The sequence below is a fragment of the Branchiostoma floridae genome, chromosome 1, assembly GCF_000003815.2.
Source record: "Branchiostoma floridae strain S238N-H82 chromosome 1, Bfl_VNyyK, whole genome shotgun sequence".
NCBI classification, from domain to species: Eukaryota; Metazoa; Chordata; class Leptocardii; order Amphioxiformes; family Branchiostomatidae; genus Branchiostoma; species Branchiostoma floridae.
Window position 1 is genome coordinate 26919268 of NC_049979.1, and position 19864 is coordinate 26939131.

The 19864-nt window shown below is 40.1% G+C and overlaps 1 protein-coding gene across 1 annotated transcript; it reads left to right on the forward strand.

Moving 5' to 3' along the window:
• The first annotated feature begins 5494 nt into the window (after positions 1–5494).
• LOC118422936 (pinopsin-like) lies at positions 5495–17952 on the forward strand. The gene is made up of 6 exons (XM_035830823.1): positions 5495–5687; positions 11263–11481; positions 13561–13745; positions 14755–14892; positions 16060–16299; positions 17683–17952. The coding sequence occupies exons 1-6, from the start codon at positions 5495–5497 to the stop codon at positions 17911–17913; spliced, it is 1206 nt and encodes a 401-aa protein (XP_035686716.1). The 3' UTR covers positions 17914–17952.
• Positions 17953–19864: the final 1912 nt, after the last annotated feature.

A 19864-nucleotide genomic window follows, 5' to 3' on the forward strand; every position in this document is an offset into this window, starting at 1 on the left:
TTATTTTTTCATTTCGTTGCCGGAGTTGGATGAGGTTTAAGATTACGGTTTCTAAAGAACATTTTGGTCCTGAGTATGCGTTGTATGATCATACCAAACAAAGAAACACTTCTTAATCATTGATTAAACACGTAAAATTTGCAAACCTTTAATAGATTCATCACGTATTCATCAGCTGTTGATTTTACGGGTTCTAAAATCACACCGTACTCCATCCTAGCAGCTGTAAAAGAGTAACTTAAAGTTTAGAAATAAAACCAATCGGCGTGTATCATATGGAGACATGTATACAGGTGTAATTTTAGCTTCCGAATGTATTTGTAAGGGTAAAACAGTCGATTAAGGAATTTTTGAATTTTACAAAGTTCCACGGGTAAGGTTATCTTGAAATCAACTCATAAAAATCTGAACAAAAAATTGAGATATTTCAGTCTCAAGAAGATTCCACATTTGTTGCAGGTTTCATAAATTTGATGCAAAAACAAAATTTAATGTATCACCGTCGTATCTTACGTCTAGACCGTAAACTTATTTGACTCGTTTCATCTTCAGAAGACACAAAACTATACGTCAACGAATGGGGGAGGGGGGCGGTTTGCAAACGTTGTGTCAGACAAGTGTTGCTCGCTGTATTCATTTGCATGCAGCAAGGCTAAAAGTTCGTTTTATCTTACCAACCGGTTTAAAGGTTTATCTTCTACACACAGCAGACTACCCAATTTGACAAGCCACCGTAAAGGAACATTATAGGCTAAGTAAAGCTTAAGGTAATGCCTTCAGATGTAGCCGCCAAATGACGAACTAATGGCAAAGACTGCAATCTACGAAACGCGTACGAAAAGAAGTCACGTCGAGCCAACTTGAAAAGAAAACGTTGTGTGTAATAAAACTTTCCGATAATGATTGCAAAAGGCGCCTGCTGGCAAACTCCTTACGTAATTATGGAATTTCATTATTCAGAACTAGTAGGCATTGCGTGTACAGCATTGCATATCTAAAACTATACCGCCTATAGCTAGCTTACCCGAAATCGAGCAAAGACTCCCGTGGCGTATAGTATACCTCAACCAAACATATTGGACAAGAAGATTGGCTTCATGCTGGTAGGTATATGGGTTCATTTCATTCGTATTTTATTACTTTTTCAGATGACTGGTGATGCATTGACATTATTTAATATTATAAGGCTAAGAATGAGTTTTTAAATGTCATTTTCATTAATTAGCTGTTCGTCGGTAAAAGTCAGCTATGACAAACGTGTTCCGCTTGCAGCACAAAATGTCGAGTAGTATAGATTGATAAAACTGTATAATAATTCAGTATGTAACGCTTAAGTGTTTATTAACACTAAAGGCACCAACGTTCAACATTATTATTTATGAGTACTAGTATTATCATGGAAGCTCATCTGTGTTGGTAGTCAATTATATAACGATGACTTTTTTTACCAAAACAAAGGACTAAATTGGTAATATTTTCAACGACCACTGTAAGCTTCTAAGGACCAATAATGATCAATTATTATCTTCATGACTATCATTCTGCATTGAATATGAACATTCATAATGATATTGATATACGACCTTCAGATTTAACGCCATACCACCAAGGTCATACTTCCAGCACTTGATTGCCGCGCCAGGCAATTGAATTAAACGTTGTGCCAAACAGCAGTCACTCGAGGAAATGGTTATGATTTTGGAAAATCCAAAATTTGATTATATTACTATGATTTTCCAAAATCATATCCAATTGCTTGAGTAACTACTTTTGGCTAATCATATTACCTAGATTTCTCATCTCCATCGACGAATTAAACGTTGATTATTACTTGGATATGATATAATGATGTAATATTGGCCATAGCAGCCGATTCGGAACATGGGACCACGGTTATCAAAAACTACATTCTAGGGGGAAACAGACCAAATGTTAAGGTATCTATCATTTGTCTGGAAGCACCATAAATTAGCATAGTTTGATTAGTAATTTTAAGTGAGCCTCGATATCTGGTTCTGAATCGGCTGCTTTGTTCCCTGTGACGTCATCGATCTCATAATCAACGCTATATTCCAATTTTCTGGGGACAAGAATCAAGAGCTGGAAATATAATCATAGGGCAGTGAAAAATGCTCTCTGTTGATGTCATCTCACAAACGAGAAACTTTGTGTCTGTTTGATTGAAAATGTTCATTAATGAGAAGAAAACATTGGAAGACACAGGAAAAAGACCCACTGCCAGGTAGTTTTACACAAGAGCTCGGGCGCTATGTTGTATCAGGGCCTTCAGTTTCAAATTTTTGTATGCACTGACTGTCCCATCTTTTGTCGTTAAGTTCTTGCGTAGTTTGTCATAGTATGGAAAAGACTGACTGACAGAGAGAGAGAGAAAGAGAGAGAGAGAGAGACTTTCAGCAAAGATCAGCAACTGTCAAGTTTGCATTACTTACAACTTGTAACTGTAAAGAGAGAGAGAGAGACTTTCAGCAAAGATCAGCAACTGTCAAGTTTGCATTACTTACAACTTGTAACTGTAAAGAGAGAGAGAGAGAGAGAGAGACTTTCAGCAAAGATCAGCCCCTGTCAAGTTTGCATTACTTACAACTTGTAACTGTAAAGAGAGAGAGAGAGAGAGAGACTTTCAGCAAAGATCAGCAACTGTCAAGTTTGCATTACTTACAACTTGTAACTGTGTTCACCTAAGCTGAACTAGCTTTGTTACCTAGTAATATGGCTTAAAATTGTGATTTATTTCAACTTGGTAGTTGGGCTATACAAGTTGTATGTCTGTCTTATATACATTTCAAAACTGTTGCAGTGAAGAGTAACTCTAATACTTGCTAATCGGTATTAGCCTGCCTCCATGCATGGTGGCTGGGACCAGACTGAGGTCAGGCAGTCTAATTTTGCTGAATTTATTGGGCGATTTTATAGTACAACCTTCATTCTAAAGGCATGTCTCCAAAGTCACAAAACATGATTTAGTCCGTCCTTTTCCTAACTATATCCAATAGCACAGTTGCCCACACACGTCATTATGCGTAACCATAGTTTTGACGCATTTTGTTACAATTTGTTATTCAATAACGCATAGAGATGACTGCAATAATTGTCGGCATGATTGCTCTTTGCCAACAGTCCATCTGAGAAATCAAATTTTCCTGATGCTTTGTCACTCGCTGCTCACAGCTTGGAGCCTTATAGAACTTCCTTCGAATGCCATTTAATATACATCGCACACAGAGCAAAATTGCTCGCCTATATATCTTCCAAACGTCAGTTTCCAAACTATTATATGTTGTTATCAATGATTGTACGTCGCAAACGTTCATACAAAAGGTCGAAGAAACCATATGGAGCGAGAGATTGCTGGAAGACGACTGCCGAGCGCAGTATCATTGTATACATTAAGATTGCGTTGAATGAAAAGGCACTTATTGCGTATACTTTGTGTCGTTTGTGCGTTTGATTAGACCGATGTAGTTCCTAGCAGCATTTGGGCATCACGTTTCCTTGATAAATGTGGTTTTAAAAACTTGGTATGCTTTTACAGGTGGCTAATGTTGCTAGAAATACGTTACTAGTACAGTAGAAGCCAGTTAATTGCACAAAGGATAACTGCACACTTCTGTCTATTGCACGGAATCCCAAATTCCTTGAGTGATGCGGTCTAGAAGGATAACTTCGCTTTTTTTGCACCATCCGGATGGTTGTACAAAAAGGGCTGGCAAATGGGGAATGCAATTAAACGGCTTCCCTTGCACGAACTTAAAGTTGTGCTCTTCTGTCTTAGCGCAAATAAAAAAAAAGTCGACACGAAAACGTAAGTATTTACACAAACCATGCTATTTCATCTTACTTTGAAGGCAATTTAGCTGCGTCGCAGGAACTCATTCCTTCTGTCAGTAGTCATCCCTTATATTTTTGCCCTTAAGGCGGCATAACATTCCATTACTTCCTGACTTATCTAATATCAGGTAGGTACCGATGCGGTTTTGTATGGCAATATTCCAATGAAACATGTATCTAATATATGTCTAGACAAGGAGGGGGATTAAACTCAAGATGGAAGGGGTTCACTGTTAATATTTCGTTAGTGTGCGGCTAGACAAGGAAGGGGCTTTAAACTCAGGATGGAAGGGGGTTCACTGTTAATGTTTCGTTAGTGTGTGTGTGTGTGTGTGTGTGTGTGTGTGTGTGTGTGTGTGTGTGTGTGTGTGTGCCTTAGATTCAAGATGGAAGGGGGTTCACTGTTAATGTTTAGGTAGTGTTTGTATGTGTGTGTGTGCGTGTGTGTGCATGTATATATGTATGTATACATGGTTGTGGATGAACAGCATAACTCAATAGATTTTATTAATCTTTGGTATCAATTAAATCACAATCAGACGATTTTTTGCAGAATTCCCTTTATAGTGTAATACGTGACGTATGTTTGTTAAAAAAAGTAAAAGTCACTAAATCTATTCAGACCTACTCATGCATGCTCGATACGTATAGACACTTCCTTCAGCTTGAATAAGTTCACATCGATGAGGAGCGATAGGAATTCAGATTCTACAGATTATCGTATACAATATGTGCAAGTTTGCACATTGTATGTCTCACGTTGCTATGTGCTCAACATTGCATTAGAAATTGGCATTCGCCCTTGCTACATCCGAATGGCACCATTAGGTTGCAATGTAGTGTGTCGATTGGTTCGTGGCTCTGCCCCTTTAAGTGTAAGTAAAAGCCGTAAGTTCGATTTCGGCTGTGTCGCTCACTCGATATGCATTCTACTGGAAATAGCTTCAGTCTTTCTGACGGGACGTTAAGCTGTGGTCCACAGTTCAGTGTGCTTGTCGAAAAAAAAAGCTAGAGAAATTCTCAGCGTACAATGAATACTGTAACTACTGCACATAGCCTCTGCCTTCTCATGATAAGGCTAGTTCACCTTTATCCGCGGGGTGACCTATATCCGTTGTTTTTTCAGAACAGTGCATTTAGGCACATCAAGTCGACAGGTGTTAGTTTTAAGCTGCAATGTACTGAAAATATTTCAAGTTTAAACCAACGTCCGTCGACGTGATATCCCCAAATACCACGTTTTTAAAAACAACGGATATAGGTTACACAACGTATAAAGGTGAATTAGCGTTAGCTCTTCAGTGAGCTAAACTGGATCGATGTCTCTTTTACTTACGTATGCCGTTACATGGATCAGACATTATCCAAACGGTGTGAAGCATGTCTTCTTAACTTTCCATTGACGTAAGACCAAGACAGATTACATGACGCTGTCTGTATCCCCCAGTAACCTTTAAAACACGTAACTATTATGACGTAAATACAGTTGCACTTTCTTTCTCTATTCTATTCAAATTACAATGTTTACATAATCGTTGTTATACAGTGATTAATGTTTACAGAACGCCGGGAGGTTGGCCACACATAGCTGTTGCAGCTACAGACCGAGTTACATGAACAACCACCATACCTTTCTGATGCAACAATGGCGCTCTACAACAACACTTCGAGTCCGTTTCAGGACATTCTATGGGACGCCCCGTACAGCCAGGGTCACATCTGGGACAATTCTTCGACGTCCAACGCGACCGAAGACGTCATGGGTCAAGGAAAGGTGGAACTTCAAGATTTCAGTGACTCCGGATATACAACAATCGCTACGTGTCTGGCACTTATAGGTGAGTGATATTTTGTTTCATGTATGTAATATACATATAGCACTACAGGTCCCTGTGTATGGCACAACTGTTAGCGGCTCTTACAGTTCTGTCACTGGTAAATCCAAGTTGCTAACTAGAAAACCCCGGTTCGAGTCTTGGTGTCAAAACATCTCTGGTCAAGCTTTCGGAAGCTTCGAAGGGATCGACGTAAAATGGTTCCGGTGTTCAAAGAGGTGCTTCGAACGCATTGAATTAGGAAGAGATAACAAACCCCTCCCCGTAGAAATACACAGAAATGATGCAGAATTAGAAACGCAAAGACACTTGCTAACCTATGCGCCACTAGGTACTACAGGAAAGCTTGGAATCTACTGCTCAGAAATCTTATCCATTCGTGTGTCATTGAGTAAGATGTTTTTAAGATGTTTTTAAGTCTGTCAGCAATAACCGTCGCCTCACAAATGTTACTAGTACTGTAAAACCCGCAATGTTTATTCCAGTAACCACAATACGGTTGTAATTGGTAGTCTCTTCCATACCTCTTACCAGACAGCAGCAATTGTATATTCTAAAAGTATATTCTATCGGGATGGGGGTTACTAGGGCTGGGTGATTTCGTCTGATGTATCTAGAAATGTATCAAGACTGTCTACAAAGGTACATTCGCTGATGACTATACTGCGGACTAGAATTTGTCCGCTTAGACGTATTGTCCTGAACAAAGGTATTTTTGTTTGCTACTACATACCTTCCTAATTCTGTACCCACTGTACACAAATAAAGAAGAATACGTGAATGTATGTTTAGAAATAGAATTAATAGATAAGAATAATAAATGTTTAGATATCAAATGTTGAAAATACCGAAAATGAGCCAGACGTCTGCTTGTTAGCACTTTCTACATTTACGAAATTTAGACAACATCATCACCGGAAGTTAGAATAGCACTCCTAAAAATCTGTAATGTTTGTCATACATACAAACTGATGGCCACAGATTTGCCCCAATGAGGCTAAGCATATTTAAACAGCACTTATTGTAACTAGACCGTAATGTGAGACAGGTGGACAGGTGCGCGCGTGTTTGGAAGACGACAGTAGTTCGTTTTTCTTTGGGACTAGTCTCAGTCGAAACTGCAACATTGATGGAAGTGACAGGGTTAGGAAGTCTCCTACTTGCAAAAGGTTTAAGTAACAATGTTTTACTTCTATTGTTGCTGGACATTACTTACTTCATCCTCTTCGTCCAACGATGGACATAAGGCTGTAATTGGACATCACTTATGTTTTATAAATGTCTATTATTCTGTTATCCTGTTTTCAAAGCAGTTTTGCGATTTAACATTTCCCGTATATTCATAACAAAAGGGTCGTTTTGACCGCCCCCTCCCCGACCAAGATGAAGCAGCGATGGTTTATAATGTAACACCTGTGATATTGTTTTTTTACACGAATTTGCAATAAACTTTCACTATATAATTGGTTGCCTGTGTACTCCATATCGTACGGAATATATTCAAACTCAGTTCAGTAACTGAATTATTTTTTTGAGTGGGGTATTGATCTGAATTTCTACACACGTGAGGATGCCACAAGTTTGTTTGTTTGTTTGTTTGTTTTATTGCGATCTCCATTAGTGTACATCATAAAATCATGCCACTACTCTTCCTGGAGTCATAATAATAAGAATAAATGAAATACATGAAATGAAAAAGAAACAACTTAACATCAAAAGCGGATAATTAGCGTAAAATAATAAGCAAAGGTCAGAGGTCAAAATAAAGAAGTGATCATACCTAACGAATAATGAATAGCAGAAGAAGTTAACTTAATTGATTGAAACACAATCCAATCAAAAGTGTACTAATAACACAACATAAATATAGAACTTAGATATACTGAAATATAAAATCATTACCACCATGTGCTCAGGGGTTGTCTTTTGTCTCGTGTTTTCGCAAGCTCTTTTATCCTAGATTTGAACTCAACGTTGTTGTATGATGTCGTTGTGTTTGGCAATGTGTTATAGGTTTTGATGCATCTGTAGCCAAACGTCCTTGTTTTAGCGTTTGTTTTGGGTTTTGATTGAGTGAATGCTCCTCTAGTAGACAGCCTCGTGTGATGCTCATGTGTGGATTGAATTGTTTGTAATTGCTTGAAGATGCATTGGGGTTGCCTTTCCTTAACAATTTTGTGGAATGTACATACGGTATTTGTGAAGAGTCTTTCTTTAACGGTTTGCCACTTTAACTGCATGTGTAGGTCTTCCAGGTTGGTGTCAAAGGGTTTGTTTGTGGCCAGGCGAGCAGCGTGATTTTGGATTACCTGAAGATTATCTATGTGTGTTTGTGTTGCGGAGGATAGTAGTGCTGAGCCGTAGTCAATGTGTGATAAAACCAGGGTTTGAATAACAGATCTTAATATATTTTTTGTGAAGTACTTCCTGTGTCGTCTTATTGTGGCTAGTATGCCTGCCATTTTCTTCTTCGTTTTGTCAATATGCGGTGCCCATGTGAGACGTTGGCCTATAGTGAGACCTAACAGTTCAGCCTGTTCTACATGTGGTAGCGGTTTCACAGTAGATCCCCTGGTTCCAATTAGCCGGTAACTGGGAGACCCCGGTACGACTCCGGGGAACGGTATCGTAGCTGAAATTGCATCGTTTATGAATCCTTTAGTCCTGACAAATTGGCAATTTCTGGTACTGCCGGAGCGGAATTGGTAGACTGACATAAGAGCAAAATGCACAAATCTCAACGTTCGTGTTGACCCCACAAGGCAATCATATCGATGTAACAAGTTGAACAGAACCTGTCAGACATTTTAAAAGCCTGTGGGGAAACAGATGCCGACTGTGTGTCTTAGACGGAGACGACCTCATCTAAGAAAGAGGGCAGAAAGTCCAATCCCTGCCTGGAATCTGGCCAGCTTGACTGATTGCTGAGAGAAAGCCAAAAAATCCTGGCCGAAATCAAGAAACATAAGCTGGAGGTGATTCACCAAAGATGCAAAAGGAGTATGTTCTTTCAGGAAAGCTAGCCTATAGCTAGAGGTTTTTTAAACGGCTTTGCAGCTAATTGATGATCCAGAGAGAGGGGGTCTCCCGGGGTTGGAGGGAGTAGGTACCTAGGTAGGTGTGTGTGTTGTCTGTGTGTTGGTTTTGCTGGGTGATTGAGGCTCATAGCATCACCTACAGTCATAATCTTACTCCGTTTCTGTTGGAACTTTGCGTCCGAAATTAATGTAAAGCGCTCGAACCTCGCCCATTTCATTTGAATTATGTGACATATTGTATATATGATGTAGTCCCAATATTTTGAAGAGCTATTAAGCATTTGTAAAACATTATATCAAAGTGTATATTTGAGATGAATCCATTATTTTGAAGAATCTCAGAAAAACATAAAAGCACTTATACAACGCTAAATTGATCAAAATTACATGAAATGCATTATTACTTATTTTGAAGAATCATAGGAGATTATTGAAGAATCATTTGACCTGAATCCATTATTTTCAAGAATCCTAGGGGATTGAATAACAAGTTGTGATAATTCCATTATTTTGAAGGGTCAAAAAGCATGAAATGATGCATGACATGATGCATGAATCACTAAGTTGTACATGTTGAATGAATTCCTTATTTTGAAGAAGAATAGATACATCAATAAAACAATTAAATAATTCATTCTAGATCAGTCATTGGTGAGTATTTTTATATAATTCGCTATTTTTTTTCTAAAAAAACGCTTCAGAATAATACCATTCATCAAAAGCTGCCACTGAGGGTCATTTCAACAGTAGCAAAAAGTCAATGGGGAAATGGTGAAACCCAATAAGTTATACAGCCAAGAGACAGGCCATTCACTTAACGTATGTGGATGGAATCCATACAGGTGGATGGGATTCAGTTCACTTCAGTTTTATCTGATTCAAAGAGTGTGAGTAGATACGGTTCCTGACAAATTGATTACACATGGAAAGATATACAAGATGCCATCAGGAACTGACCATTCGTCCGATTGCCAGCTCGCTCTTCGATTTTTGCCTAGTTTGTGATAGCTTAAGTGATTCTAATCAAATAAAACGTGAAACCTAATAGTCATTCCGTAGGATAGGTTTCATTGATTGATGCCTTGTTTTAGTTTTCCTATTGAGTTTTCCGTGTTAACTAAGACTGCTTACAGGAAAATAGTCATGTTCCAATCATGACCTTGTGTAGCAGATCAATAGAACGTTATGGCTGAGGTTCTCTAAACATTATAAAGACGCTCTGGAACAACTCAGTTGAATGGATGACTTGGTTAATACCTCTATGCAGTATTGTTCCTTGTCTTATAATTATTATTATTGCTACCTAGCTCTCATTGCTACCTTACCCTCAGGTCTCCACCAACTCGCATTTGTATGGTCCCCAACTCTCTTCGATAGGGCCACATTGACATGATTTCATGGATGACATCTGCACGCTCTCAATTCATAATACCAGCTTTGTAGTCTTGTAATTTAGCAACATTTTTGCTGGATTTTCCGCCGTACCGCATTAGAATTGATGTATCCATTAAATTAAGACAGTGTGGCCTACATTTGGGGGAGGGGGGTCTTTTACATGCCCGAGGCGTGTCTCTCCCCAAGAATCAGAGCCAACTATCATAGCTACAGATTGGGCAGTAGATCTGTATAGCTTCTCCAGTACTACGTATTTCGAGAGGGTAAGACCAAAGCTCTATTGTAACTCATAGGGATTCATGTATATGGGTGTTAGTTGCGAAATCTATTTACGAAGAGGTCTTTAAGAAATTTAAGATAGCTAGCCATTTGCGAGTTTGACATAGCTTCTTCTCGCTAGAGGAGCTACCACGAAGCAACAATCATTTTCGCAGTAATGGCTTGGTCATACCCATTGAAATGGTCCGTTTAAGACCTGTTTCAGTCTAGCAGAGAAAGTTAAAGAGATGTGATGCCCATTTAGATAGCTTCAGCAGATTTCATTGATCAACGTTATTTTCACACAAAGAAAAGATATCCATTTACCAGCTTTTTTGGTAGACATTCTGCTACCTTCTTCAAGGCAATACTGGCTAATTGTGGATCAACATAAACTCAAACTCAAACAAGCTAGTTCTACTTTCCACTGTGGTAGCTGCCAATGGAAAGGATGTGGTCCCAAACGCAAGTAAGATTGTATTTCCCCAACGATTTGTTAGTTTCATGAACAACTTCACTGCTGACCTAGACTGCGCTGCAGTGGAAAGGATGCGGTCCTATTTAAAACGCAAGTAATTTATAAGATTGAATTCCCCCAAGGATTTGTTACTTTCATGAACAACTGCACTGCTAGGTGACCTAGACTGCGCTGCATTGGGAAGGATGCGGTCCCAAACGTGACTAAGTCTGTATCTCCCAAAGGTGCGTGGGTTGCATGAACAGCTTCACTGCTAGGTGGCGCTGCAGTGGGAAGGATGCGGTCCCAAACGTGACAAAGTCTGTATCCCCCAAAGGTGCCTAGCTTGCATAAACAGCTTCACTGCTGGGTGGCGCTATAGTGGAAAGGGTTAGTCCCAAACGTGACTTAACTTGTACCCCCCCTCCAGGATTTGTGGGTTTCACGAACAACTTCGTGGTGATTCTGCTGATTGGCTGTCATCGGCAGCTGCGCACTCCCTTCAACCTGCTGCTGCTGAACATGTCCGTGGCAGACCTGCTGGTGTCCGTGTGCGGCAACACGCTGTCCTTCGCCTCCGCCGTCCGACACCGCTGGCTGTGGGGCAGGCCCGGCTGTGTCTGGTACGGGTTCGCCAACAGCTTGTTCGGTGAGCAATATTGATGATCTTTGGATAAGGAGAATTCTTCTTACACAACCAGTAGGTACTTGCATTGCTTGAGTTTCAATGTCTCTCAGACACCTTCGTCAGAGCTTCTAAATGGAGTTGAGCTCCTCACCGCTATATGTAGCCGATGTAGGTGGCGCTTTTGCGGTGAGAAAACAATCCCAAACGTGGCTTAGCTTAGCTTAGTTAGAAGCTCTAATGAAGGTGTCTGAGAGACATCGAAACGGAAGTAATGAAAGTACCTACTGGTTGTGTAAGAAGAATTCTCCTTTATCCTATATTCTACCAACCTGATGAAACTATTTTCGGAAGGATTGGTGATTTGTATTTGCATGTTCCTGCCCATATGGGCTAAATGCAGTGTTACATGGGCCACTAAAGGCTAAGTACTATTACATGTAGTATTGTAAATGCAGAAACTTTCGCGGTGGTTTTATATTCGCGGTTTTCGCGGTGGCCGAAGAACCGCGAACTTAAAACTACCTCGAATATTCATTATACAGCTCGCTACTACAGTGCAGTACTGTAAATAAGTTTTAGGTGGCAAATTCAAAACCACCGCTAACACTCAATTTTCGAGCTGCCGCGAAATCAAATCCCCGCAAACTTAAATGCATTTACAGTATTAAATCCCCGCAAACTGAAATGCATTTACAGTATTAAAATTGGAAACACAATACTTGCTATGCTATCACTATATCTATCACTATATCTTACGTTTACATGCCTCTTCATTTCTCTTCAAACATGTGTATGCGAACTCACAGAGTTTTTGTTGAACGATCTTGTCTGTGGTTGTCATTATACGTACTTGTATACAGGTTGTCTTTGGTTTACTGTTCAAAACCCAGACTACATCAAAGCTCCACATATCACTGGAAATAGTAGAAATTTGCCAAATAGACCTGTCAAATAACAAACCAGTAGAGCTATTCTAAAATTTTTCTGCTGGCTACCTCTTTCTGGTGTTTTATCCTTGTATTTGGCAGTGGTCATCCATGTCTGCTTTAAAACATTTATAACGTTGTAACATCCACCCCAATGCTATACCTACTATGTAAAGAAAGAGTAGGGAAATCTATCTTTTGCTATGCCATATAGTCCCGCATATAATGGATGGACCAACAAATTTAAAATGTCAATAAAGAGATGAAGAGGTACTCAAACTTGATTGATTGGTGCATATCAGACGTCACTGGCAAATTGATTGATGGGTATTGATCAAAACAAAGCTGGTCCTGTCTGGGTGAAAAATCCTGTCATTAAGCGTCAAACCACGAACAGAGATTCCCGTAAACGCAAATCCTCTTTTAAAGCCGGGATAATTGATTCTCTTGAGCACTGTCGATCTTTCACGTTAAAAGAAGATGATGACAAAATTAGGCCGGAGAGAAATCTGTATACGTAGCAAATGGCATTGTCAGGTATATCCACTGTAAGTTTTGCATTGTCTTTGAAAAACATGATACGGTATACGATATATTCTGAGGGAGGGAAACTTTTACTATAATTGTTTAGTTGCAAAAAATCATATGCCCGAAGGCTAATTGCAAATGCAGTCTCAAGGACTAAGGGAACTAGATACATAAAACTAGTGTCTAATCAACTATTATGATACAATGAGTACTATTGTCGGGTTTGACTTCTTCTTTGAAGGCAGTAGTTTTACACTAGAACATAATGGACTGGAGAAATGCAAATGAAAAGAAACAAGAATCAAACTAATCAGGGAAAACAGACATTACCCACTCTGGAAGAGAAAGAGACACTAGCATACAAATAGATACAGACACACGCAGAGACAAGCATACATACAAACACACACGTACATACATACATATATACAACTTGTAAATACATATATATATTAGTACTTTTGAGGGCTAAGATAAGATAAAGTGAAAAGAAATGACTCAACGATGTAATTTGTGGACTGAATACCGAAAATCAATCAAACCATAAGGTGACTTAGCGACCGCAAAGCCGAAAGTAAAGGCGCCTAGGTCAACTACTCTCTACATCAATCATTTTTAACTACCGCTAGTTGTCGTCTCTCCACAGGTATTGTATCACTGGTGACCCTTAGTGCCCTGGCGTTCGAGCGGTATTGTGTAGTGGTGCGGAGTTCAGACATGTTGACCTACAAGTCTTCTCTAGGCGTCATCACATTTATCTGGCTCTACTCTCTCCTGTGGACGAGTTTGCCACTGTTGGGCTGGAGCAGCTACCAGTTCGAAGGCCATAATGTGAGTAAAGTAAAGATTTAAGGCGCCAGCATTTTTCTACATATCCTCATTTTCAGACGTCCCGTAATGTATTACGTAGAACAACAAGAAACCGGAAGAAAGAGTTGTAGGAATCAACCGACTATAGATACAAGTTTAACAACCCTATCCAGACTGGGGGGTGGGGGGTGGGGGGTGATAAAAGTGCCTGCGCCAACTTTGACGTCGCATAGATCCCAAATGGCTTGTGCTTAAACAACCTACCTTAATGAATTTTCCTAAAATATTGTTGGCAACAACTTTTAAAAAAATAGCGTAAGTTTATCATTTTTCGTGTTGCCATGGCAACAGGTTTCTGAAAGGCACTTTTTTATTTGACAAAAATCACTCCTTTTGGTTTAAACTATTGGATTTTAAAATTTTATTGCGAAACTATACTTCTTTTTATATATCTTTAATATCTAACATATCTTAGTGTGACATTTATAATTAAATATTCATAACTTATGCTAATGTGATGACGTAATTAGTCAAAATCCAAGATGGCCGACAAAGCAATGGCGTCCTTGCCATTACACATAGGTACTAGGTACAGATGTCTTGTTGTTAGTCTTATCAGTAGCATAGTTTTCGTTTCACAAAATTCCTCACAAAGGTTCTGTACGGTATGTGTATAAAAACATTTGCAAAAAATGACTTGACCATATGTTTGATATTTGAGGAACATCAACCAAGAAGTAAGGCATAACCTTACTAGTGACTGCGATTAACACCAACAAATGACAAGTTGTCACAATTGATTGTAATGCTAGTACACCTTATCCGCGGGCAACCTATATCTACTGTTTAAAGTAGGGTAGTTAGGGTATGATGTCGCTACTATATTTTGAAAATATCTCAATTTGATATATCGAAATAAACATAGAAACAACGTACATAGCCTACTATCTGGAAGTACATTATCGTTAGAGCAATGAATGACAAAATATGAGGCACTTTTTCTGTCCTTTGTTATTTTGTATGTGTCTAGGTCGGTTGTTCTGTGAACTGGGTGCAGCATAACCCGGACAATGTGTCCTACATCGTGACCCTGATGGTGACATGTTTCTTCGTACCGATGGTGGTCGTGTGTTGGTCGTACGCCTGGATTTGGCGCACAGTACGGATGGTAAGGTTCTTGCGGGTGTTATAATGATCATGATAGTCGTAGGTCGTCGTGCGATTTTGATACAGTCACTCAAATATGTCTATAGCGGTCAATCAAGGGACTGAAGAAATGTGGCTACTATAGACAAGTGGCCACTATAGTGAAAATGCTGATCAATTGACCGAACAATAATTTACACATGATTTCAGTACCCAGTATCTCACCAAGTAATAATGTCTCCATCGTCTCAAAATTCAATTGTCCCTGCCAATGTCACATCTACCGAAAATTGCCATGCGCAATGTTGATAAATTAGCCGACAAAGACTAGATCTAACGTTCAAAGCACGAGGACCTTCAACTGCCTCCAAAACTACTCTCTCTCGAACTCTGAATTCTGGCAAACTACGATTTAAACTCAGCGCAGGGTGACATACGGCCGCTGTATGGTCACAATATGCAGAGTTTCTGTATCTACGGGACCGGAAATAACGTGTGGCTGTGGCCGCGTTGGACAGGTGGCCGCTATAGACTTAATTTCTTAATGCTTAGGTCAACGGGAAAAATTCAAGGGACCGACAAAAAGTGACCGCAACGGCCAGGTGGCCGCAAATACAGGTTTGACTGTATATCGCAGAATTTTCAGACAGGCTGTGACGGAACCAACATTTGACATGGATCTAAGACAGCCTTTTCGGTAACAAGTTCGTTGAGTATTGAATATACATGTACGCATGCACTACTATCCTAAGAATGCTCTCAACAATTTGCCGATCGTATACGATGTATACTCGGGTTCAAATTGTCAAATGATAAATGTTGTCGTTGTAGTTATGACATATAGCTGTCCAGCCTCAACATGTTTGGAAGCCTCAAGTATTTTAGATGTATAACTTAAGGCCATCGTGACCTATTAAATGTTTACATTAACAAGGATATGAATAACCTTAACAGAACGTGGCGACCCAGTAGGTGTGGCCTCTAACCAGCCGTCAGCCAATCAGAGAATTGCCTAAATGTTTTCCTAAGGTAATTAAAAGCGGATTCTCTGATTCGATGACAGCTAGCCTGTGCCACGCAAATTTAAACCTCATCTATTTTCAGCAGGCATCCACAAGGTATAATGTATAGGCGAAGGTCTGTGTAGGAGAATGTAACAACACAATATCTTCTCTTTTTCTTCACTCAGAGTTCGGAGGCAAAGCCTGAATATGGGAACTCCCAGAACGCTGGTCGTCTGGTCACTACGATGGTCGTGGTCATGATCATTTGTTTCCTGGTCTGCTGGACGCCGTACGCCGTCATGGCACTCATCGTCACATTCGGCGCGGATCACCTGGTGACACCGACGGCTTCCGTCATCCCCTCGCTGGTGGCCAAGTCCAGCACGGCCTACAACCCCATCATCTACGTGCTGATGAACAACCAGGTCAGGGGTGGACACATTTTATAACGTTGAAGAGGTTCATCAGTCACGTATGAATACAGTTACTCCAGATTTTCTTCGAAAAATGACTGTTTTTAAAGGTAAGGGACATTCCTCCAAGTTTTCGATGTCTGGTAGCACATCTTGATCACGGAGAATGACCTAGTCTCGATCTTACGAGAGAACACGAGACTAGAGCAGGCTTACGTAGATCATCTGCTCCCTCCCCCGCCTCCTTGCGTAAGGAGTATGTACCTTACCTTTAAGAACAGACATTGCTCGAGGAAAATTAGGAGTAACTATAACGTTAACTATAATAAATTAAACTTGTAGAAATCGATATCTTGAACAGAATTTGATAGAAGAGTCTGTTTGAAGGCCGAAGGAATATGTAAACTTTAAAAAGTGATGTAAACTCATTTTATAGCAAATAGATTATGAATAGTTTCATTGGTAGATCAATGGATAACAAATTTTGTTTCACACAAGCATTATGTAATTTACGTAAAATTTCTACTTCCCACTTCAGTCATAAACCGTGATCAAACTTAGTCACGTTTTGGAACGCATCATTGAGACTGCAGTGCCACGTGCACCTAGCACTGGGAAATCAAACGAGTCAGTTTTGCCCTGAGAAAGGTAGCATAAGAAATACGTAAATGGTTGACACACGCTCTGTATTATATTTGTCACAGAACTTATCCAATCAAACCGAATTGTTACCTACGGGGGTATTGTGGTGAGGTTACTCTCCAAGCAGAGGTTAGGCTCCGGTTGTTTTTTAACGTTTTTTTAGTCGTTTTTTTATCGGGCTTCCTATTTCTTTTTATTATATCTTGCTGTGTCAAAGCCTAACAGAACAAAAAAAAATGACAAAAAAGAAAGCCCGATAAAAACGACTAAAAAAACGTTAAAAAACAGTCGGAGCCTAACCTCTGCTTGGAGAGTATGGAGAGGTGACTTTTGGTCGTTTATCATGGGGACGTCTGTCCACAAGACATTACTAAAAAAAGGACTGGATTGATTGTTTTTTTATATATGTTTTTGATTGCTTTTGATACTTTGATACATGCCTAGCCGCGTGCCATTGTACTGCAGTTGAACTTACAGTTTTTATATCTCATGTTTTTGAGTGGCTCTTAGCAGGTAGAGTAATGCTAGTAGTTTTTTTTCTGTACTATAGGGGCCAGTTTGCTTTAGAGTTTGACAAAGAATAACCCAAGAAAAGGACTAACGGATCGTCATGATTTTTTGTTAACTTGAACGTTCATCTGTGTTGGTAGAAGTCATTTTTGAACTAATTTAACTAATTAAAAATTGGGTGAGTCCACTTTTTGTGTTGGATGTACATAATGTGCCTGTATTTTATTTTTGACGAATTCGTAGTTTCGAGAGTTTCTGCTGGCTCGTCTGCAGAGAGTCTGTTGCCGTCAGCAGGCCGTGCCGCGGGTCACACCGCTGGACTACAACGTGCACGTCCGGCTTGGTGGAGAGGGTCCCAGCCAAGCACAGCAGTTTCTTCCGGCCGGGGAAAATGTCGAAAACTTTGAAATGTTGAAATGTGTGCAGGAGAACTGCAAACTAAAAGCAGACTCACTCTCCACTATATCAGAGTAGGCGTTCGTGTGTGCCATATGTAATGAATTCATGAGTATTCGTGTCCTGAAAAGCGTTTTATATCTTAGCTTACGTTGAAGCTAGAGAATTCTAAAAATCTCGATTTGTACAAAAACAGTTCGCAAAGGTCTGACGTCAATTAGGTTGGTTATGGTGTTCTCACGTGCAATAACCCAAATAAGGCCTACGGCTCGTTGAGCGCCAGTCATCTTTCTTAGTGCTATATTTACAGCACAATGGTCTCACGCTGCAGATGACATTAAGATATGCCAAATTAGAAAACATGGAACTACTACTTTAATGATGTTTCAGTATATTCTTTTTTACTTTCTAGAGGAACAAATAAGTATTTGCTGTCACCAAACCAAACCATTTTTAACCGACTGGACTGTAACAAACGTTACCACAGTGACAATCTATGCATTTTCGTTTTCTACGTGATGTGCTTATAAACTGTCCAGTTTGTAAATGTCCGATCGCCTTTCCTTTTATTCATAACTGATCTATTTTTCAAACCTGAAATTGCACATTTCAATGAGAACGAGTGATACGTGCGTTATGCTTTTATTGAAGACACAATTGAGGTCATCAAACGAATGGTCGTTCCCACCGCCCCCAAAGCGCAGACATGCAACTACAGACATAAAGATAGATGAATATAATTGACTCTCTCTCATAGGTCGAAATCATACCTGCTATCCCCCCATTGGTCGAACCGCTAATTGTAATGGACAGAAAAAAACCCTGGTACATTAGCACTTGCTACGTGCGGAATTGCACATCAGAAAAAGATTTGCTTCAACGTGCTGCTTGGAAGTTGAATGGCCTCCTTTAAAGTACGTCCATCTGCGCAATGTGGCAGCCCTCTGTGAGGGAGAGGTCAATTGGTCAAGCGGCATGAGATGGTGCGCCATACGGCGGGCTGAAAAGGGTAATGCCTAGTCTCCAAGCAGACCCTACGGTGGCTTAGAAATAGTATCAAAGCTGGCAAGGGACTTAGTATAGCGGCACCAGGTGCCCGTTTGACTCCATTTGGCCGGCTATCTCCCTTTGGACGGCTATACTCCTTTGCCAGCTTTGATACTATCTCTTTAGGCACCGTAGGGTCTGCTTGGAGACTAGGTAATGCCAGAGTCCCCGTATGATTCATAAAGCGGCGAAGAAAATGGAAAGGTTGTTCTAAGCCTTCAGGGGTAGGGGAGTGTTATCCACTTCGTCTAGGGCAGTGTTTCCAAAGACAGAGCCTATCCCTCTCTTTGTACACGCGTTCAATCTAAAAATGATCCTATCACAGATGACAAGCGTATGAGCCAGCTCAATCTCCGAGAAAATTCAGCTTCATTTAACAAACCTCACCTGCCAGCTTGTCGTCTGTATACATCCAAATGACCTGACGAATCAACTTGCTCTTACGCCAAATAAACTGGTGAACTGAACAAAGTGTGATAAAAAATAGGAAAGTTTACATCTTATGGGTTCCCTCTAACCCCAAATGTAGCCCAAATAGTCGTCCAAATATTAGCTCTTTCTCTGCGCGACGGAACTCTAACGTCTGTCCAACAATTTGAAAACAAACTGCAAACCAGGCACCGAACTTACTTCGGAGGGGGGGGGGGTCTTGATAAACTTCAGAAGACATGAACTCCTGTTCCAATAGTCGTCAATTCTGCAATCGTTATGACAGCTCTACAAAACTTCTATGATGAAGTTTAGAGGCTTTATCGTGTCCATTGTATGAAGTGACAACCCAAATGCTGATTTTACTTGCCTCTCGATCATACCATCGATCGCAAGACCTAGAACTACCCGGTTTTCTAACCTCTAACCTACAGCAAATCTAAACCGACAAAAGGTCTGACAAAACTAACGTTGAATGCTTCAACTCAAGTTTGCCTTTGAACGACTTTTGCTCTCTAGTGAGCTTTTGCCAAAAGGCTGTTCTGAAGCGATA

What these genes read in the sequence shown, in the direction of transcription:
- LOC118422936 (XM_035830823.1), top strand. Translation starts at nt 5,495, where the DNA reads ATGGCGCTCTACAACAACACTTCGAGTCCGTTTCAGGACATTCTATGG. An exon ending in GTTCGCCAACAGCTTGTTCG is followed by an intron (nt 11,482 to 13,560) that starts GTGAGCAATATT and finishes GTCTCTCCACAG; the next exon opens with GTATTGTATCACTGGTGACC. An exon ending in ACGTGCTGATGAACAACCAG is followed by an intron (nt 16,300 to 17,682) that starts GTCAGGGGTGGA and finishes ACGAATTCGTAG; the next exon opens with TTTCGAGAGTTTCTGCTGGC.